The 23,019-nt window shown below is 36.4% G+C and overlaps 1 protein-coding gene across 2 annotated transcripts in view; it reads left to right on the plus strand.

Moving 5' to 3' along the window:
- The window catches only part of PLCB1 (phospholipase C beta 1), a 680,752-nt gene that overhangs the window by 455,516 nt on the left and 202,217 nt on the right, over window positions 1-23,019 (plus strand). For both annotated transcript variants that reach the window (XM_074317198.1, XM_074317199.1), the window contains exons 4-6: window positions 13,828-13,907; window positions 15,715-15,768; window positions 16,834-16,909. In XM_074317198.1, coding sequence (XP_074173299.1) covers window positions 13,828-13,907; window positions 15,715-15,768; window positions 16,834-16,909 — 210 coding nt within the window. The remainder of the gene's footprint in view (window positions 1-13,827; window positions 13,908-15,714; window positions 15,769-16,833; window positions 16,910-23,019) is intronic.

Consider the following 23,019-nt stretch of genomic DNA (forward strand, 5'->3'; position numbering starts at 1 on the left):
TTTCTTTGATAAATAATATATTTTCAAAATTTCTACCATTTACCAACAATTTGTTGTGGTTGTCACTGGTTGAAGCATTTAACACGAATTATCCACTTAATTTTCAGAACAGTTCTATGAAGTAAGTCCTGTTATTAACTTTAATTTATAAGGCAAATGAATTTTAGACAGCCAAAAGAAAAAGAAAAAGAAAGAAAAGAAAAGAAACATGTCCAAGACGATTCTATCAGTCAGGGGTTACATTTGGTCTGGAATAACAGAATATCAAACCAAATGGTAGCTTATAAATAAAGAAATTAAGAATATTTTTGTTTGCGTTTCATTTTTGATGCAGCAGGAATCCTGGATGTAGGTGGTTGCTTATGGCATCGATTCAGTGGTTCAAGGATAACAAGGCTGAGATCCTGTGATTCGCATGGCCTTTTCCACATCTATCAAGATGCTTCTGCAGCTCCAGCCATTCCATTTGTGTACCCAACAGCAAAAAGAAAGGGGCACCCACATCAGGAAAACCATATTTTTCTAGAGCCTTCCAGCAGACTTCTGTTAACATGTAATTTACCATGTGTCACATTGCCACCTCAGCTGCTGGGGAAGTTGGAAAATTTTAGATTTTTAGTTGGATATATTCTTGGACTGAATAATGTCAGGTTTCTGTTAAGAGAGAAGGAGAAAATGGATATTCTCCAGCACTTAGCAGTGGGTCCCACAGCAGAGAGTGGCTGAATAGGATTCTGAAATCCAATAAAGTATATTTTTAAATAAACTAGCAAAAGAATCAATAATAGAAAGGTCAGTAAGAAGCATTGAATAAACTGATACCAGTATTTTACTTTTAAATTAGAAGACAATCACAAATTGTATTTAAGATTCACCCTTCCATAGGCTCCACAGTCCATGGGGATTGACAAAAGGTGAGGTAATCAGAGCTGGGCAGAAAATAGTTCTTATTGTAGAGGAGGGACTAACAGGATAGAGTCACTTACCAAGAACCAAATGTCCCTTCATATGAAGGGGAAAAATCTAGCTTGCCAACAGGTTTAAAGTAAAGATGGGGGTCATAATTAACGTAATTAAAAGCAAATTTATTTCCAAATGAGAAAATTATATTTTAGCAGAATTCCATATGTTACAAATTAATAAAGAAGTACCTGTGTATAATTGACTAATCAATTTTCAAGGAATGCAGTTTTAATTTTGCCAGGCAGATTTCATTTAACAGATAAGCAGCATCGTTTAACTTCCAAGAAATTGTGATTGCTTTTCTTTTTCCACTTGACATGCATCTTACTAAAGAAATTAGCTGCTCTTGTTCTTTAAAAAAAAAAAATAATAATTATCTGATCTCCTCAAATACAATTACTTTAAAAAAAAAAATAAACAGTGACATCAGTTATAATTGCAGACCCTGCTTACATACGTTTACTGTATATAGTACACAGCACTCTGGAAGATTCAAACAAAGTAATTATTAGCATTGATACTGCTAGGCTCACAAGACATCATAGCAAGTGTTTCCTTAAAAGTGACATGAGGCTTTTGGAAAGAACCATTTCAAGAATATGGAGGATTGACATGAAAGCCATAGAAGCGGAAGTTTTGGGGTTTTCAGATGTGGGCACTCAATTAACATTTTCCCAGTTGTACAAATGAGCAGTGACTCAGAAAACTAGCTGGAGGGAGAGGAGGGTGTCTGCTCAGCTGATGCTCAAAATACATCTGAGAGTCACAATGATATAGCTGATAACCTTTCATCATGAAAACTTAACAAAACTAACATCTTTCTCTTCCATTCTGTGCCATGGGTGTTGCTGTTTGGAGAGTTTTATTTTTTTTCCTTTTGAAGAATTCTCTTAACATTCATTTTAACTTGATTTCACTACATTAAACTTTTCGCATTGGGCAGGGTAATGTCAAGAGGTGTTGGAAAAGGACTAGGGATATACTAGTCTTGCCACCTCTCAAAATTAGCCCAAAATGTGGATCCTTGCACATTCTAAGATTCACATCTTCTACACTAAACTTGCAGGCATGTGAACACTTCCTTAGACCATCAGGGTGCCATTTAGCATAGTAGTACTTCACTTATCTGGGGAAAGGTAGTCAACAGTTCTTCAGAATGCAGTCCAAAACAAAACAAAGCCTAAAGTGTGTTGATGTTCGACATAACTGCCCTAAGCCCCAATACTAAAGCTTCTGTACTTTATTAATTGGAGAGACCCCCTCAGGTTCCTATTACACACAGTACTCCAAGAGTTTTCATAACCTATTCCAGTATGGTTCAAATTACAGTAGGAAATGTGTAAGGCCATTATCACAAGTCCTGTAGCCAAGAATGGTGATTGAATACTTATAACAATAGAGTATACATTACAAATAATTTCAAAAGACAAAAAAAGCATGAATATAATTCTCTTTCATTTACACATTCATTCATCTCAAGTCAACAACTATAGGTTTATCATCCATTTTATAAACAGAATGGGATGTAGAACTATGATATCTGGCACAAGTTTTAGAATGACACAATCCTTTCCTTTTATCTGCTTTTCCACAGTACTCCTATGAATGAATATATGTAGTTTTTCTCTACTCTTTCATCCTTTTGTTCACTGCTTCTCCCCTAGGTCCAATGATTTGGTTTTTATGGACACTACTAGGTTCTTTCCTGAATTGATTTTTCTAGAAGTATATGAATCAGAGATTTTTTCCGGGATTTTTTTATACTGAAAGTGAGAAATCAGTCAGACTCTCTCTGGTGGTGGGAGGTGCCATATGTGACATCTCTTGATGCAGTTGGTGGCCTCAGGGAAGAAGTTAGCCAGTTCCAGAGAAAATAATGCCATCAGGAAAAGAGAACAGTAACAAAGCAACGAAGAAAGTCCTCCTGCCATTCAGGCTCTAGGTTCTTGATGATGTTGTATAATGAATGCATTCTTTTTGCTACATTTTGTCCACTTTTTTCTTTAATTACAGGAAATAACCCAGTGTCCTTGATAAATTCTCCTATTTCCCAGGGTAGTTTGAGTTGTGGTTTTGACCACTGTAGCCTAAAGACATTTGAGTCACATAGTCTGAAAATAATTACGCACCTTTCCTTCATATTACATTATTTGAGTGGTGGGATTTTCTAGTATCCCAATAATGATAATATTGGGTCCTTATATACTTCCTGGTTTTTGTTTTGTTTTGGTAATTATATTATATTTGACAACCATTTCTCTTTGAGTATGAGATGATTATGTGAACATTTTGACTATAAAATATAAGACCTTCACTGCCATCTAATACAGAGAAACTATACCAGAAATTTTACCAAAATTCCAAGTGCTCTGTAGTATTATAAATGCTGTGACTCCTTAGACAGACCTGTCTGATTTTAATGAAAGTCTTTACAGCTCATATACCACCTTTCACCGTGAAAAACTGCTTTACTGTGCCATTAAGATGGATGCTTGGCAAGATGAATTCTGATACATGCCAGTAGATGAGAGAAATGTGCTCAGCCAGGCACTGCAACACTGAATGAGCCGCACAATGTTCCTTCTTACTCAAATCCCAAACTGCTCCCCACTTATGAACAGAGGTAATGGGAATGATACCATTATCGGTGACGACAATAGGGGTTTGCCAATAAATTAAAAAGAAATAGAAAGCCAAGAAAAATTGTCCAGGACCTTCATATGCCTCACAAATATAAAAATACCTTGTTATAAATTATTATTTATTAACATAGCTTGTTATAAACTATGATTTATTCTAGAATTCCATCAAAAATTAATTAAATGCAATAATTGAGACTTCCAAGTCAGGCACACTTTAGAAATAACCTGCTTTTAGATTGTTATCATTTGTCACTCTTTTTACTTTATTCGGGTAACCATTGACTCACAGTTATTTATATAATTATATATCATAATTTTAATTATTTACACATGTATATAGAGAGAGACAGAGATAGAGATTCAGTATTCCTTTTAGAATATTTTTGTTTCTGCAAAAAGCTCTTTGAATGAATACATGTTTTTGAGAGCAGAAATTACATTCTGCCTTTTCTCTGTAACGCCAGCAGTTTCGTGTCAAGTCACAGACAAGGTCTGTGTGTGTTGTGTGCCACGATGCCACGGGTGCCATTTAATATACACAGCCACTGTGTGGCACTTTGTTTCTATCAATAAGACTGATACTGACCACTAGCCTGTGTTTGAGCTCAAAATGCAAACAAACAGAAGCCCTCCCATTTTTAAAGACCATGAAAGCAAATACCCAAGAAAAATGGGTTAAGAATGTGAACAGGAATTTTGCAGAAAATTAAAAGTGGAACAACTTAATGTGTAAAATGATGTTCACCTATGCTGGTAGACGAGAGATGCCAGTTAAGACCTCTGCAAGGGTCCACATTGCATCCATCAGGTTTGCAAAAATGTTCTGAAAGTCTGATAACAGCAAATGTTTTGGAGAACATGGGAAAATAAAAGCTCACTGCCAATAGGAACATATAGAGTGTCCTTGCCACTTTGGTGAGCAAGCAGTAGCATCTGGTACTGAGAAAGATGCAGGGATTCTAAGAATTTGTCATGATGTTCACCCTAGAGAACCTCTTGGATGTGGCCTAAGGCAACAGGAAGTACGTTTATGCAAATAGATTTTTTGAATGAAAAACAATAAATATCCATCAATAAAAATATGGATCAATTAATACTGGAATAGTGTAGTAGTTAAGATTTATTAATTAGATCTACATGCAGAAGCAAGGACACATTTTAAAGACATAATGTTGGTTGCAAATAGCTGTTGGCCAAAGGATACATACAGTATGATATAATTTATGCAATATTTTACACATATAGGGGTCCATACCAGGGAGCAGCAAACTTTTTCTGTAAAGGGTCAAATGGAAAATATTTTGTGTTTTTGGAATCCCTGAAGCAACTATTCAGCTCTGTCATTGTAGCATGAAAATAGCCATAGACAATATGTAAATGAACAAATGTGGCTGTATTCCAATAAAGCTTTATTTACAAAAATAGGCAGCAGACTGGATTTAGCCCTCAGACCTTAGTTTTCTGTACGCTGATCTATACCTTTACAATTCCATATGAAAATTGATGGTATTGGTATCTAACTTTCAAAAAAGAGCTTGCTCCTAGGGAGAGGAAAAAGAGTAGGATCAAGGAGGACAGCTCAGAATTAATCTGCACTGCAACTTCTTAAGTATATACGACGTGTGACAATTATGTTCGCAAACTCGTCTTAGAAAAAGTGCTGTATATCTCATTGCTGAATGTCACTATGGTTACCTTTGAAGTACTCCCCTTGGGAAGCTATGCACTTACTCCAGCACCTAGTCCACCCTTCAAAGCAATTTTGGAACTCTTTTTCTGGAATGGCCATCAGAGCTGTTGTCACATTACCTTTGATGTCCTGAATGTTATCAAAATGTCTTTCTTTCAATATTTCCTTTATCTTCGGGTAAAGCAAGAAGTCACTGGGGGCCAGATCAGGTGAGTACGGAGGGTGTTCCAATCCACTTATTTGTTTACTGGCTAAAAACTCCCTCACAGATAGTGCTGTGTCCGCTGAAGCATTGTCGTGATGCAAGAGCTCCTTCGGGACCATTTTTGCACACACCTTTCTCATGCCAAGATTTTCAGTTAAGATTTTTCTGTTTCTCCATCAATGTTTACCATGCTTCTCACAGTCAGCGACAATTTTGACACACAATTCGACAAATTTTTGCAATGTTTTGTCAGTTCTGCTTGTTACTGGCTGCGCTGACCTCTATTCATCAGTGACATGTTTTCTCCCCTCAGAAAAATGCTTAATGGATTTGTACACCGCTGTTTTCTTCCATGGCATTATCCCCATAAACTTGGACTAACATGTCCCTGATTTCACTTCCATTCTTGCCAAGTTTAACAAGAAATTTAATGTTTATCCGTTACTCTAATTCAAACACAGACATTCTTGTGCTGGCACACAACAATAATGAACACCACTCAGCAAGACACCACCACACGTTGACACAAACACAGCTGTGAGACACTGATATACCAAGGATATGAAACCTCACCTAGCTCTTTGTACAGTGCTGCCAGTGTAAGCAGGCAGTGGCAAGTTTGTGGACTTAATTGTCAGACCTCACACAGAGAGTGCCAAAAAAATGTATACACATTTTAAGAAAGGAAAATCTGTTAAAATTACACTGATGTCTTTGAGCACGTCTTGTAATTGCAGAAGTCAAACCTGACTTGTATTCATCTTTTGCTGTTGATATATATAGACTATTACAATTTTAACATAGTTTTTCCTTTCCTAAAATGTGTATACATTTTTGGGGGCACCCTCTATATTTGTGTGTGTGTGTGTGTGTGTGTGTGTGTGTGATTTTTTGTTAGACTTAGATTCATTTGTTTCTGTTTGTAATCCATTTTCTCACTATCTTTGTTGATCTTATTTGATCTATTTTTCTATCTATCTACCTATCTACCTATTGAGTCATTTACTAATGGCACATTATATCCTTATCGTTATAAAATTCTCCTCTTTATCCCATTCTCCCACTTTCCCCTTATCTTTCTTTTGAGTTTTCCTTAATAAGTAAAACTTTGTCCATTCTTTCTATTTTAACATTTTCAAGTCATTTTACTTTGGATATTTCTTTTGTTTCCAACATGTAGTTTTATAATTTTTATCCACTTCCAAAAGGTCTTTGTGTTTAGTACATAAATTTATCTCATTTACATTTATCAGTAGGCAGATATGTTCAATCTTAATCATATCATTTTCTTTTGGGAGGATGTTTACTACATTCTTTTTTTTAATAAGTATTTTTTTTCAATTGTAATTGACATACAGTATTTAAAAATCTTAAAGCAAATATGTCAAAATATGGGCTTTTTAAAAATCTGTGTCTGTGTTATTTACACCATTCTGTATATTTCTGTGTAACAGATATACGTAATATGGAAAAAAGAAGAAAGATAAAGTCAATACATTAAAATATTAAAGATAATGTGAACCAGAACAATGGGAAACAAAAACATCTGACAGAATGACACTTCTTTCACAAGACCCTATCTTTGTCTGTGTACCCTTCACAGTCATAAGTTAGTAAGTTAGGTCAAAAAGTTAAGACAAGTTAATTACAAATGGAGAAACTTCTCTCTTTCTCAGAATTAGGAATAGTTGTCAACCTGCTGCATGATGGATAATTGGATCTGGGGCAACTCTAAACCATGTTATGATTGAAACCCTGTCTTTAGAATGGTTAAATCAAGTTTGAGTTGAATTTGTGACCACCTCTATTAAAGTTCAAGACTTTGTACCTTCATTTTGTGACTGAACTCACCCTTCTGTCCATCTTATCAGCTCCCCTGTCATTTCTCCTCTATCATGTTTTAGAGGTGATAGGTGTTCAGACATTAGAGGCAAACTTCCTTTGTTCAAAGCTCAGGTGTACCTATAACTAGTCATGTGACCTTATGCCAATTACCCAATGCTACTGTACCTCAGTTTTGTCATTTGCAATATGGGGTGGTAATAATAGAATATATCTCATTCTGTGGTTGTGAGAATTAAATGAGTTAATTATTTGCAAAATGCTTAGAACAGTGCCTAGCCCATAATAAGTGCTACATAAGTGTTTTATACACAATAAAATTAAGTGGGTTTATTTATCTTTTATCTTGTTGAATTATATGTATCAAAAACCCTAAAATTTTCTGGGACAAAATGACTGAGAGCACAATATGTAAGAGTAAACGTTTTGGAGCCCACAAAACCAGTGATCTAATCCCAAACTGTGACTTTTGTTAGCTCTGAAGACATAAGTGCTTTGAAACTGAATCCTCATCTGTAAAATGAGGCAAGTAACAGTACCTAGTGGGTAGTTCCTTTCAAGATGGCAGAGTAGGTAAATGCTGTGCTTGCATCCTCTCACTACCATATCAAAATTACAACTAAACTATAGAACAACCATCATTGAGAATCACCTAAAAACTAGCTAAAGAGAAGTTCTACAACTAAGAATATACAGAAGAAGCCATGTTGACACTGATAGGAGGGTTAGAGATGAAGAACAAGCTGGTGTCACACCCACAGGGGTGCAGTTAAAAATTGAGAAGGATATCTTGGCTATAGAGGAACCTGGGAGGAGCAAGGGGTCCCAGCCTCACACAAGGCTCCCCAGCCAAGTATGCCAGTGCCAGCAAGAGAAGTTGCCACAACTTCTGGCTGTGAAAACCAGTATAGATTGTGGCTGAGTCAGACGGAAGAGTGCTGGAGTCCAAGGTATTCCTCTTAAAGGGCCCACGCACAGATTTACTCACTGATGGAGTCACTCATTCTGAGTTCCAGTGCTGGGGCAGCAGCTCAAAAGGTGCCAGGGACATGTAGGGAGGAAATGAATTGTCTGGCCTCAGGGTGAGAGCTGGATGGGCGGCTTTCTCCCATGCAGTACTGTCAGAATTTATTATTTTTTTGTTGTGCCCTCCTCGCTGCCATGGTGCAGACACAAGCAGCCACCATATCTATGTGTCCATCAACCTAGCTAACACTGTTCACTCCATCCTGGTGACTCCCTGCCCCACCCTTCTTATAGATCCACCCAAGTCAATTCTAGTAGCTCTTCCATCTAAACAGCCTGTCTTGGCTCATGCTGTGGACATTCCTAAATTTTTTCAAAGGTTCACAAACCTGAAACTAGCAGCATCTGGCCTTAGCATGTCCTGTACCCATGCCGTGCAACTCCAAGACTGGCATTGGAGGCAGTTGGTATTGGTTCAAGGCTTGGCCTCTCCAGGATGGCAGCTATCTGTGGATTCCTTTGTAGCTTGTGCCAGGTGGCTGAACTTGGCCTGTGGTGGGACCCCTCCCAGGAGGCCCCAGTGCTAATATGCCCAGTGGCCAGCTTTGGACCTAAGAGAGTACCACTGAGCTACTTCTGGAGTCTACACATCCAAAAGGACGGCTGGGCAGGCACCAAGGCCATGCTAAAGCAAATCCTGCTCCATAGGGACAGCCCCTGAGCAACACCTCCACCACTGCAGTCATGGCCAGTCCTCACAACCAAACAGCCTGTGAGTCAATCCCACCCATTCATGTGCAAACAGCAACCAAGGCTCAACTACAACAGGAGGGCACACTCAACCCACACAAGGGACACATCTGCAGTACCTGGCTAAGTTGACATGGGAGACTATGCCACTGGCCCCCCACAGGACACCTACTACACTTTACTAACACCAACAGACATAGCAGCTCTACCTAGCATATAGAAACAAACACAGAGATGTAGCTAAAATGGGGAGACAAAGAAAAATGTCCCAGGTGTGGCTGATTAGCTCAGTTGGTTAGAGCGTGGTGCTAATAACACCAAGGTTTCTGGTTTGATCCCTGCATGGGCCATTGTGAGCTGTGCCCTCCTTTAAAAATTTAAAGTTTTTTTTTTTTTTTTTTTTTTTTTTTTTTTTTTTTTTTTAAAGAAAAATGTCCCAAATGAAAGAGCGGGACAAAGCTCCACAAAAAGAACTAAACAAAATGGACATGGGCAATCTATCAGATGCAGCATTCAAAACACTTTATAAGGATGCTCAGTGATCTCAGGGAGAACTTCAACAGAGTTAGGAAACATGAAAATGAAAACAGAAAACAGAACTAATAAGAAAGAAAGAATACAATAACTGAAATAAAGACTACATTAGAGGGAATCAACAGTAGATTAGATGAAGCAGAGAGTCAAATCAGTAGTTTGGAAGACAAGGTAGCAGAACACATTCAATCAGAACAGCAAAAAGAAAAATGAATCCAAAAAAGTGAGTATAGTTTAAGGGTCCTCTGGGACAATATCAAGTATACCACAACTCACATCATGGGGTTACCAGAAGAAGAGAGAGAGCCAGGAATTGAAAACCTATTTCAAACGATGAGGAAAAACTTCTCTAACCTGTTGAAGGAAATGGACATACAAGTCTAGGAAGTGAAGAGAATCTTAAATACAATAAGCTCAAAGAGGGCCACATCAAGACATATCATAATTAAAATGCCAAAGGTTAAAGACAAAGAGAATCTTAAAAGCAGCAAGAGGAAAGCAGTTAGTTACTTACAAAGGAGCTCCCATAAAGACTCAGTTGACTTCTCAACAGAATTTTCCAGGCCAGAAGGGATTGGAACAAAATATTCAAAGTGATGAAAAGCAAAGACCTACAACCAAGACTACTCTATCCAGCAAAGCTATCATTTAGAATCAAAGGATGGGTAAAGAGCTTCCTAGACAAGAAAAAATTAAAGGAGTTCATCACCACAAAACCATTATTACAAGGAATGTTAAAAGGACTTCTTTAAGAAGAAAAAGAAAAAAAAGAAAAAATATGTATAATAAAATGGTAATAACTACATATCTATGAACAATTACTTTAAATGTAAATGGATTAAATCAAAAGACATAGGATGGCTGAATGGATAAAAAAACAAGACCCTTACATATGCTCCTTACAAGAGACTCACTTCAGAGAGAAGACACAGACAGATTGAAACTAAAGGGATGGAAAAAGATATTTCATGAAAATGGAGACAAACAAACAAAATCTGGAGTAGCAATATTTATACCAGGCAAATCAGACTTTAAAACACGGGCTATAACAAGACACAAAAAGGACAAGTAATCCTGCTTCTAGGTATTTATCTGGAAAAACCCAAAACACTACTTTTAAAGGGATATGTGCATCCACATATTCACTGCAGCATTGTTCACAATAGCCAATATATAGTGGCACCTGGGTGTCCATCAATGGATGATGGATAAAGAAGAGATGGTACATATATACAATGAAATACTACTCAGCAATAAAAAACTAAACTTTGCCATATGTAACAACATAGATGGACCTACAGGGTGTAATGCTAAGTGAAATAAGTCAGAGAAAGACATGTGCCATATGATTTCATTTATATCATATTTTTGAAATATGTTATCCTGCTACAGCAGGTTTTAGGAATACTCTGCCCATATCCCCTCTGATCCCTTTGCCATTGTCACACACACAATCTCAATGGGCTTTTGTTTTCAACAACTAACATCAGTGTCATTTTGTTGATGGCTCCCTCTGGATGCTGGGGCCCTTTTTGCCTTCTATCAAGGAAAGCAGGAAGTGCTTGGGGATTTCCATCCCCTCCACCAGCACTTAACAAAGACTAACAGGCATAGGGATCACCTACTCCAGGACCCTTGTCCCTGATCAGAAAACACAACTTTGAGGTGTGACCTACGCAGAAAGAAATTACGACAAAGTTACCAGATGCCTGAGTTTGCTTGATATCCCACCCTCTGCCTTCTTCCTTTCTTGATCCTGCTCACTTACTATAATGTTGCAAAGAATACTTTTTAATAAACCCATTCCTCATAAATCCGTGTCTCAGGATTTGCTACTAGGCAATCCAATGTAAGACACATGGTATTCTAACTCACTGTGATATAGCTGGAGAGTGATATCCAGCCAAGGGTTGGGTAGTTTCTAAAGTTCTTTTGGTCACTGCTTTTCCCCTGAATCTTTATTTAGCCCGCATCAGATCTCTGTTATATCTCAAAAGGCTGCAGGAGGCCGATGGATTCTAGGAATTCCATACTTGGAAATTTAGATGTTCTCATTCTGAGAATGTGATGAAAATAAATTATGCTTTACTTTTTGAATGAACTAACTGTGGCTGTGCAGTAAAGGTGGTGATGCTGCTGTCCTACAACAGGCTTTATGAAGAATCCATAGAAAGAGCAACGGATCTAGAAGACCTACACTGACCAGTGAGGCAGCCACAGCCACCAGCCATGTGTGGCTACTGAGCATTCGAAAGGTTGCCAGTGCATATTGAGATGAGCTATAAGTGTAAAATGCACACCTCATTTCAAAGACTGAGCACATAAAAGAATGTAAAGTATCTTAGAAATTTTATACTGATTACACAATTAATGATATTTTTGAAATATTGGGTTAAATATATTATTAAAATTAGTTTCACCTGTTTTTTTTTTTTGTATTTTTTAAAAAGGCGGCTACTAGAGACATTTAAATTACACATGTAGTTCACTTTATATTTCTATTGGACTAGACATAATAGAGGCCTTAGTTTTCAATCTAAAAGGTCAGAACCAGTTAAATTTCCCCAACTCTTTATAATGCCTTCATTGTATTATTTCTGGTGTGGAATTGGCCCCCAGTAAACATACAAAATGGTACATTGCCTTCAATTATAAATACTTCTATCAATGCATAAAGTTGCTATGCAGGTAGAAATGTCTAAAGCTTGATCCTTAGTCCAGAAAATATTATACCAGAAGTATATTTTAAAAATCAGTGCCAGTAGTTATTACTCTTAGTTTAAAATTCATCTGTTTAAGGAAACTTTATTTTAAAGCTATTAAAAGGTTATTTCTATGATTTCCTCTGTGTACATCAGTTTGCTGTTCACTTATTTTGCTTCACTCACAGGTATTCTGTGATGTCTTTCCCGAGTCTTCCACCAACAGTGTATAGAGTTCAAAGCCTCTGTACTTCTCACCTGCACTATTACAACTTCCTAATTGAGTTCCCGTTTGGTTTCTCAGCTTCAAGTGCATGCTTGCCATGGCTGCCAGATAATCTCCCCAATGTACGGTCTAGCCCACAGTCTCCTCACCCCACACCCTTAAATAAAAGGCCTTCAGTCATATTACATTCTTTTGCTAAATTATCTTACAGATACTTGAACAGACGTTGAATGCTCTCCATACTCTGGGCCTATACTTTCTTCATTGCAACTTCACCTCTCTTTTCCAATTAACATTAGACTATTCCTCATCCCTTCTAAGTCCTGCCATGTGTGTTTACCTCTGGCTCTTTTTCCCAATTTTCTCTGCTTAGAATGCCCTCTTCCCTCTCCCATCACTCTATGCCCCCATTGGTCAAGTCCTACCTCAAATGTTATTGTATGACATAGTGGCATATTATCAGTGCCTTAAGTTGGGATGCAAAAAACAAAAGACCAACAAACAACAGTAGAAATAACAAAATTAGGTGGAAAAGCTGTTGAAATAAAAGACATGATTTCATTGAGGAGAGAGACAAGTCAACAGCAACGTTGGATAATTAGATTACTTAGCTCTTATGTCAGCTTCTCTTAGAAAATTTTCATTTTTGGACCAGAATGCTAATTGTGTGTTCAAAATTATCATGCAGAGTCAAAGTTCAACTTTATTTGTAGATTTGCTTTTTTCCATTTTCTTGGAAGCCAAGTGAGATCATTGGTGAGTGGAGTGAGGTAAAGATTAAGATTAGGAGAGTTGTGAGGGATTGACAGAGTTGGGGGAGGGAGAATCCTGGACATTGTATGACATTGTGACTGCAACTGTTTTAGAGAACTTCTAGAACTGCGATTCACAGATAAAGATCCCTGGTATAGCTGCGTTGGCTTGCGTAGTAAAGTGGGAAGATTATATTTGCGTGTGTGTTGAAAATATATTTGACTATATTTTAAACTTTTCTATAATTCTCTATCTGTTTATAATGCAAGGAAACTAGTAAAAACTGTTCAGTTACTGAAAGGTAACATACCAGTTCCCTATCAGTAGCGATTTTAAAAAGCAGGGAAAAAAAATGTTTATGTGTAAAGAACATTTCCTTAGGAAAAGAGTAGTCACTCAGGGATTTGAATTTAATTATGTCATTTTTACAAAAAGAAAAAAAAAACCCTAAGGCATATAAATTGAACTAATTTGTCTTCCTGGTAGCCTAACTAACATGTGTCTAATGACTGTACAGTATTTAAGCTAATGCAAGTGTGATTTACATTTTCCAGGAATGGACAAATGAGGTTTTCAGTTTGGCAACAAACCTGCTGGCCCAAAATATGTCCAGGGATGCATTTCTGGAAAAAGCGTAAGTGGCTCTAATTTTATTGCTAAGGGTGTTGCTTCTTCTGAGTCAGTTTCCTTGCTCCTTTGTGAGTCTTTTGTTTGTACTGCACTGGCTTCTCACATTGATAAACATAAATTTCCCTTTGGGATTTGTTAGAGAACTGATACCTCCACTGTTTGAAATTGGAAGACTTCCAAGAAAGATCGCTCTTTTTTTCAAGCTGCAAATCCGTGTTACCCTGAGCTCTCCCGAATGTCAATGCTTTTGGCACACAATGAGGAGACACTCCCAAATCCTGGCATTGGTGCTCAGAACCAAAAATTGTTAATTTCAGATAGTCCTCTGCTTCTACATCTGCCTGTGTCATGTCAATTATTAATCTGAAGAAGAGAATGAGCGACATATGGTATTGATTTCTCTGGAGTCTTAGATCTCTGATAGATGCTACAATAATTTCCCTGCCTACTTACATCAATAGTCTGGTGTCCTGATTCCTGCTCTTGTAGCCAATCACAGCAAGTGTCAGTAAGGAAAGAGAAAGAGAAAGGATGTAGAGGAAAGAGCAGAATTTAAAAAGACGGAAAGGAAAGCAAATCAGGATTACCCAATCACCCTGGAATTACCGTCTTTCTCAAAATTATTTGACCAAGGCAAACAATGATTTCTGCCAGATGCGCAGCAAGGCATTGGTGCGTTCACTTTGGAAGCTGTGCAGGTCCACGAGATTGGGAGCCTTGAAATCAAAACCACAAGTGGAAACATTTTTAGGTGGTCCTCTTTTTTATTTCATGACTTTCTCTCTTCTCTCTTCTTCTGTAAGACATAGCCATCATTCCAGACCTAAGACTCCAACCCACATTCCTTTTTTACTCTTGTATGAATTCTTTCTACTTTGAGTCAGTACCTTACAGGTCTTCACTTAAGTGCTTTCTCATGTAATCATTTCGTCTTAGTTTGTCACCTTGAGGACCCTTCTACATACCTCCTTCTTTATCCTTTCCTTTCTTTCTCTTTCTTTTTACCATCTTCGATCTTACCATCCTTTATCTAACAGACATTTCGAGAACACCTATTGTGCCAGGCACTGTTAGTGGAAGGGGACACAGAGATAAATAACATGTTTTACCTCAAACATATCCTGTTATAGCTAGTAAAACATCTAGTTGGCTGATCGTTGCAAATGTCTGTTCCAGATTGGTGGCTCCCTATAGCTGTTATGGACATTCTAGAACATGCCTTTTGGTGAACATGTAAGCATTTCTGTTGCATGTACACCTAGCTATGGGACTACTGGGTCATACCATGTGCAGTTTCTTTAAGTGGCAATCCCAATTTATACCTCCATCAGCAGAATTTGAAAGGTCAGCTGCTAAGTCTCTCTATCCTCATGGCCAGAGGCAGATGAAGAGATAAATACAGTTGTTACATTCATATAGTAGAATATTATACAGTGATGAGAGTGAATGATCTACAACTATAAGCCAATATATGAATGAACCTCAGAAACATAACATGGAGTGGAAGAAGCCAGACACAAAACAACGTGGTTTCATTTGTATACAGTGCAAAAACAGGCAAAAATAATCTATGTTGTTTAAAGTCAGGATCATGGTTCCCCTCTGGGGGGTAGATTCTAGAACGGGGCTTCTGGGATGCTACTAAAGTGATAATGTTCGATTTCTACATCTGGGAGCTGACTGAAGAGACATGGACAGTTTGTGATAATTCAGTGAACTATACATAATGCACGAGTCCTTTTCCAGTGTACTTTATTCTTCAATAAAAGCGTTTTAAAAATTAAACATTTGTTTTTCTGTTTCTCCAACAGCTATACTAAACTTAAGCTGCAAGTCACTCCAGAAGGGCGCATTCCTCTCAAAAAGTAAGCTGCATGAACATTTTCCATTATTTATCTTCTTTTCCTCAATGATTTGAATGTGTGCCATGACTCCGTTTTGTTTTCCCATGGCCCAAGTGGGAGCATGGAAATGTGCGGTCACCCCTTCTCCCTCACACTCTATGTTAACATCAGTGCAGCTGGTTTCCTCATAGAGATTTTCCCAGGCTTCCTCTTTCTGTGGCATCATTTTCAAGAAACACCAAAGCAAGAAGGGGATGGAGCGAGTGGTGGAAACCTTCTGATAACCCAAAAGATCATCTGAGATTAAGAACAATTCTAGTGACCACCAATTTCTTTCTACCTAGATGACACCAACCGTAAAGCAGGGGTTACAAACTCAAATGTCAACAGAAGCCAGGCAGGGAACATAAAAGATGGAGCAGGCCAGGAGCCACAAGCAAATCTGAAGAGTGAAACCCCACCATAAGGAGACAACTTCAACTCAACTCTGTCATATTCCCTGTGGGACTGGGGGGGCTCCAGACACTAGATTTTCTAATGTTTCAATAGAACCAATAAATCCAAATTATTATAGTAAATTGTCAGAATTTAAGTTATATTTTTAAAAATCAAATTACTGACCAAAGCAAGCACATGTTTAGACCATATTTAGCCAAATATCTTTAACATTTGACTTACTAGCTACCAGTGGGCTCTTGATAATAAAAAGTTAAATAATTAATTATTATGAATAATATTAACCACATTCACCTTTAGAGCAATGAGTAGCAGCAAGGGGACAGAGTTGGCAAGGATATTTATTTTAGTGCTTAATATTAGAGGCTACTTAGTGCAATGTCCTTTAATCGAGTCATCACCATCGTCTCAAAATATTGATTTTCTATTAGACACTTTGATTATAAAAAGCCATGCATAGATCTTTCAGAACAAATACGCAAATGAATGGAGCAATGGGAGCTTTTTACTTTAAAGCTAAATAATACAGAGGTTTGATCCAATAGAATATTTTGGGTTGGTGTCATCTGCAAGTGCTGTGATCCATATGCCTTTTAAACATCTCTCATGTGTTGTGCTTTCACTTTACAGCATCTACCGCTTGTTTTCAGCAGACCGGAAACGAGTTGAAACTGCTTTAGAGGCTTGTAGTCTTCCATCTTCAAGGGTGAGCATATTGCCTTTCTACAGTTAGCACTACTAAATAGCTTTGAATAATCTTACTAAAATAAAGCTTGCCCAAATTACCCCAACTTTTTTTTAAATTAAGAGGAGCATAGGACTTATTTGTTAATATTTACATTATATGGGGTCACTGCAATTATATTTTCTTTCACTCCCATTACTACAATATTTTAATCTAGAAGGACTCTATGTTTTATAAATAGTAACAAAACAAAACAAAAAAATAGCCATCTAATAAAAAATATTGGCCAAAAATATCAATGTTATCAAAAATTTAAACTTCTCAACAATAAATTGTTTCTTGATGTCCCTTAACATATTATCTAATGACTATGGGTTATGATTAGGAAGATATTTGAAATATTAATTTCATTTTTCTCATCCTTTTAAAATTTCTAGTTTTAAAAGTTATAAGTTAATAAGCAATTAGTATGGTAGTACATGTTTATAAATAAATATGTATACATGCTGTGCAGGGCTATGCTCAAAAAGGTTTTCTGAGAGGGAGGCAGGATCAAAGCAGTTTGGATACCAACCATCTACAGTGTTCAGATGGTGGAAAAGTAGATGAGAGGTCAAATATGTAGCATGCTTTTTGTTTTATGCCCAACACATTCAAGGCACTCAATATATATCAACCACCTGAAATAATTTGCCTTCATTCCAATGCATTTCTACATACCTGGCTCTAAAATGATTTGTTATCATTGTTTCTAAGAGAAATTAGTCTGTTGCATAAAACCTTTTTCTCACGCTATATGCCGAGCTCTCTCCTTTCTACTATAAATTATTTTTATCCTAGTATCTAAGCAACAAGTAAGCACTTTCCCAAGGATAATACTTAACACTATAGGGAGAACTTCTGAACCTTTCGAAGCCCACTTGCCATGTTCAAGTTGCACTGAACAAAGTTGAAAAGCCAGTCTTAAATTTAAGGTTAAATTATGAAAAGGCATTGAGTGGTCTTATTAAATTCAGCAGCCAATTCTGGTTGTAAATACTTTCAGATAAAAAAAAAATGAAGTTTATTAATGATTTGGGTAGGTTACAGGAAAGAAAAAAAGAGTATGAGTCTCCTCTACCAGTTTCCTGCTATAGATGCCAAAAGCTGATGATGCTGTAAACACTGGGGCAGAGCTGTGGAAAGACTCCCCCAACATTTTAACCTTCATTTAAATCAGCAAAATAGAATGATTGAACTTGTTTATTATTGCCCTTTCATTAGATGCTTTGGAGTAGGAAAAATATAATAGTCAAGGTCCTGTTGTTGGCTCAACAAATATTTCTTGAACTCTTACTGTATGCCCTCACGCATTGGGAATAAGCATTGAGTGAACAAAGTGAAGTGAACAGGATTCAAGGACCATAGAGTTTGGTAATGCTAGTCAAATGCCTCTAGTAACACGTGTAAATTGCGGGGGGGGGGATGCTGTGAGCGAAAGCAATGGAGTGCTGCCACTGAGAATAAGGGAAACTCATTCCAGTAAAAGAAAACAATTTCTTCCTGCGGCTGGAAGGAATTGACCAGTTTGAGTAACTGAAAAAGAGACCACTGTATTTAAGCATAAGAAGAAAGTGTGGGAGATTAATTTAGAAAGATGAACAAAGAATTTTTCTCTGCAATTGCTCCTGATTTTACCTTTACTGGATAACATCTTGTGAAATATAATGATCAAAAATTTTAACTTCTTATTATAAATCTAGCTAAGGGAAAGAAGGAAAAAAATGAAACTAATAGAAAGTCAAATCCATCAATCAATACTCTGTAAATTACAATTTTCCAAACAATTGGATTCTGAGAATTCAGTCAATAAATATGAATTGAGGTTTTTACAATCCAGTATGTCTATTGTAGGTTCATGCTTTCAGACCAATCGTCAACTGGAGACATTTTAAAAGGAACATGAGATTCATATAATAAGAGTTATGTTTAAATTAAAAAGTATTTATCTTTACTAAATTAAATGTTATGACAATTTTCTAAAAACAAATCAGAGATTTTTAAAAAATATAATCAACCTCCATCATAAAGTTTTGAATGATCGTTACTCATGGTAAAGTGTGCTTTACTTGGAGGAGTTGTAGAAATAGAATGCTTTACAAGACCTAAAAACCAAAGACAGTTTCAGAGCTAAGAGATAAATGCTTCCGCAAACTGACTGTATTTTAAAGCCTTGTAATTTCACATCTGCAGAACAGAGGCTCCAGAAAATATCTACTAATTAGCACAAAAAGATTCTGGATATCCTGGCAAGAAGTGTTTTCAACACTACACAGAAGAAAAGGTTATATAAATAAATGGTAGATAATACTGCATATCTGGAGCCTCATTTCATAGCCAGCAGTCGTTCATACTAGATTTAATTGTGTTCTATAAATAGATACATTACCAGAAACACAGTGGATATCCTGTTGCGATTTTTTAAAACATTATCTTTGTGCACATTGTTAGGGATAATTAATGCACTCGAACTTGTATCCCGGCCAACGTGATCCATTGTGATTACACATTCCTTAAGGGGTACTCCTTTAGAGATTTTCCTTGCTTGCCCAAAGTTACCTTAGTTGTTTAAAAGTTGTACTATATCCAAAAGAGAAAGAAAGCAATTACTGTCCTACTATTAATAATGCAAATACATTTTGCAGTGAGACCTTTGAATATTCAGATATTTGAAGACCTTTGCATATTCAGATAATTGCCACTTTACCTACAAACTTTTTGAGCACCAAAAATAGTTTACTTGTACCCAAACTCCCTTTGATTTAAGGCTTATTAATTTGAAAACAGCTCAGTGACATTTGGAATTGTAATGTAGTCCTGGCATAGCATCGGCATATGTATTTTATATGCATTTTAATGAATGCATTTTATATGCATTTTAATGAAGAAGATAAGGAATAAATCCATGTATTTGTTTTAAATAATAAAATGTACCATCGTTAGGAACATATATGCAATACTGAAGAAAGCAGCAATTATTTTGGATTAAAAGAATACCTTAAATTTTACTAAAGAATACTATCAATAAAACTTATAAAAGAACTTCTCACAAGATAGCTGTAATATTTGCCATTCTCATGTTCCTTACATCCTAAACATAATCAGAAATATAATCATTTCTGTAGCTGTGATTCTTAAAATCACTAATATAAAAATTCCATTCTAACCACATTAAGTAATTCACTATGAGTAGTTTACTTGTAATTATTTCATGTACTGTATAGCTAACTCAACTTTTGATTTATAGTTTTAGAACAACAATATTGAGAATAGGTAGAAACCCTGCATTTACTGAGAAATAACCCATCATTTTGTGAAGATAAAATCTTTGTGTGGATTCTTTATCCATTAGGGTCTGCTTAAATAAATTAATATTTTTTAAAATAACATTATTCTGAATGCTAAATACCTGCTTGTTATAGAATTATTTTTTAATCTATAAATATGTAAAGAAGAAAATACAAACCACATCTAAAAACTGATGTGACCATTTAGTTTGCTGGATCACAGTGTTACTTACTGCATCAAGTAAACTTGATTCAAACATATTGGCCCCCCACCCACCCACTTGCTCACCAAGGACCTCAGATAAGTTTTATAACCTATCAGCTCCTTAGCGTCCCTGTCTATAAAATGGGGACACTAACCATGCCAACCTCATAGAGTTGACTTGAGATGAAATGGAAACATTCAAGTAAAGCTCATAGAACCATATACTTCGCATACAGTAACAGTAAGTACTCAATAACTATTAATTCTTACTATCCTCTGAATATATATATATATATATATATATATATATATATATATATATATATTCTTTTTTAACTTGGCATGTCGACATGTCGTAACTAGGTCTCTATGGAATCTAGAAATTCAAATACAAATGCCATCAAGTTTTGGGGTGTTTTGTTTGTTTTATATTTTATATTTTTCCTTTTGAGATTCTTTATGTACAAATATGGAATTAAAGCAAACCCATTTTTAAAGTTTGCCAATACTTTGTAGTTTCTGCAATAAATGGGCCTGATTCAAACACTATTGGCCTTCTTAATTCTCTCTCCAAGATGTTCTGGTAACAATAGCAACAAATAGTCACTGAAAATCTGTTCTGTATTGGTGGCATGATGAGGTGGGCCAAGTCCTTAGACTACAAGACAGAAGAACCTAAGATCTGGTCTCATGTCCTGGGTTTGTCCAACAAACATTGATTAGGTGTCTGTTATACGCCAGACATCATGCTGGGGACACAAATAAATTAAATAAGAGATAGTCACTTCACTGAAAAACTCATAGTCTGGTAGAAAATCAAACATACAAAAAGTATTTTAAAAATAAGACATATGGAAACTGTGTGATGGATGTTATAATGAAGGCATATAAAGGTAGATTGTGGACACACACAAAAAGAATGTGTCACCTGTAGGTGGTATGGTCAGGAAGCGTTCACAGAAGAATATTTAAACATTGGGTATGATCTTTAGAGTATCAGACCTTGGGCTTCCTTCTGCTCAAACAGGACAAAATGAATCCGTTTCATCCACCTCACCAATTATGAGATCCAGGAAAATAAAACATGTGACTAAGCTTTGTGAATTTCAGCCTTGTTTAAAATGTAAGGAATTAGGAATTGTCTGTAGCTTGCCCCTAAATAGCTCCCCTATTCGCTTTCACTTAAGCTTTCGATCATGCTTATTTTAACTCATTTTTCCAAAATACTTTTTCTCCCACTTTCACCCACTGACCTCAAAGGCTTTAGGGTATCCTCATCAGTCAAGTTGGGCAAGAGAAAAATGAGACAAAGAAAATCAGCTTCATTGAACTCTTTTCCTTTTTCTATGTGCTAACATTCAACTGGTGATGATGATAAATTATGTGTATTCAGATTATTTTATTAATTTGTCTCCTTTAGTAGAAGTTCTAATTCACAGCTGGTAAATAAACAATGGTTAGAGTTTTAGTAAAGCATATTGTTCTATGAAATTATGTGTCTGGAATTTTATGTGAATGATTGTAGTTGAATCTGATCTTCTACAGGAAATAGAGAACACACGAGTCCTTGCTATCAAATTCCACCTTTCTCATAAATTACACTCATTCATTTGCTAAATATTGTAAACCTGCTGTATGTTACACACTAGAGATCAAGCAGTTACCAAATTAAACACAAGTCCTAGCTTGTGAGATGTGCAAGCTGGCAAGGAATAGAGAGAACTGTACAGCTGGGAGCACAATATAGTTAAATGGGTGTCAAAATATGAGACAAGCAAGGTGTGAGTGCAGCACAGAATGGAAGACAAAACCCAGTCTGGGTGAAAGGAAATTCTCCCAGAGGGAGACATTTTGACTAAGACAAGAAGGGAGGACATAAAAAGGAGGGTCAGGAAGACAATTATTGATATACTTAGATAAAATCCATTTATGTTGTGTGTGCTGGGTGAGGTTAGGATGGTGAAAGAAGTGAGCTCTAAATAGTAACTAAATAGTAGGGAGAACACACTTGGGGTTAATAAAATCCCATAAAGTCAAATGCTTGAGTTGGCAAACAGAGCCATTGAGTATTTCCTTGCTATTGATTTTTAAAACTTTCTCTTTCTTCCCTGTGTCTCTCAGTCAAAGAGTAAGGGAGACACAGTCATTTCCAGCTATCTACAAAACTACATAAAAAGATGTCAGTGTTTAACTCACAGAAAGGGTAACACTGAAAAATGTACATATTCTAGGCAAAGCAATTCTTCCATTTTGTAAATCGAATAGAATTTTGGAAACCTCTTTACAGGTGGGATCTGTCCCCATTTTATGGGTGGCAAAACACCAATGAAACAATCCTTGAAAATTTCCCAGTGTTCTTGGATTTGGCCATTTGTGCTCATGATTTCAAAAATTGGTGTCCATGTAACTAAGCGTAATGGTGTAATGCATCTTTCTATGTGTAATGATAAATGTATTGCATGGTTCTCTCAAATTTCTATTTTGCAAAATAGATATTTTTTTCCTGCTCTATAAAAGGATTTAATAAAGAAAATATTATTTTATTTGTTCATTCCACAAATGTAGGAATTCTGCTGTTTGCCAAGTGGTAAGCTAAGTTT

This window comes from Rhinolophus sinicus, linkage group LG13 (assembly GCF_036562045.2).
Source record: "Rhinolophus sinicus isolate RSC01 linkage group LG13, ASM3656204v1, whole genome shotgun sequence".
Lineage (NCBI taxonomy): Eukaryota > Metazoa > Chordata > Mammalia > Chiroptera > Rhinolophidae > Rhinolophus > Rhinolophus sinicus.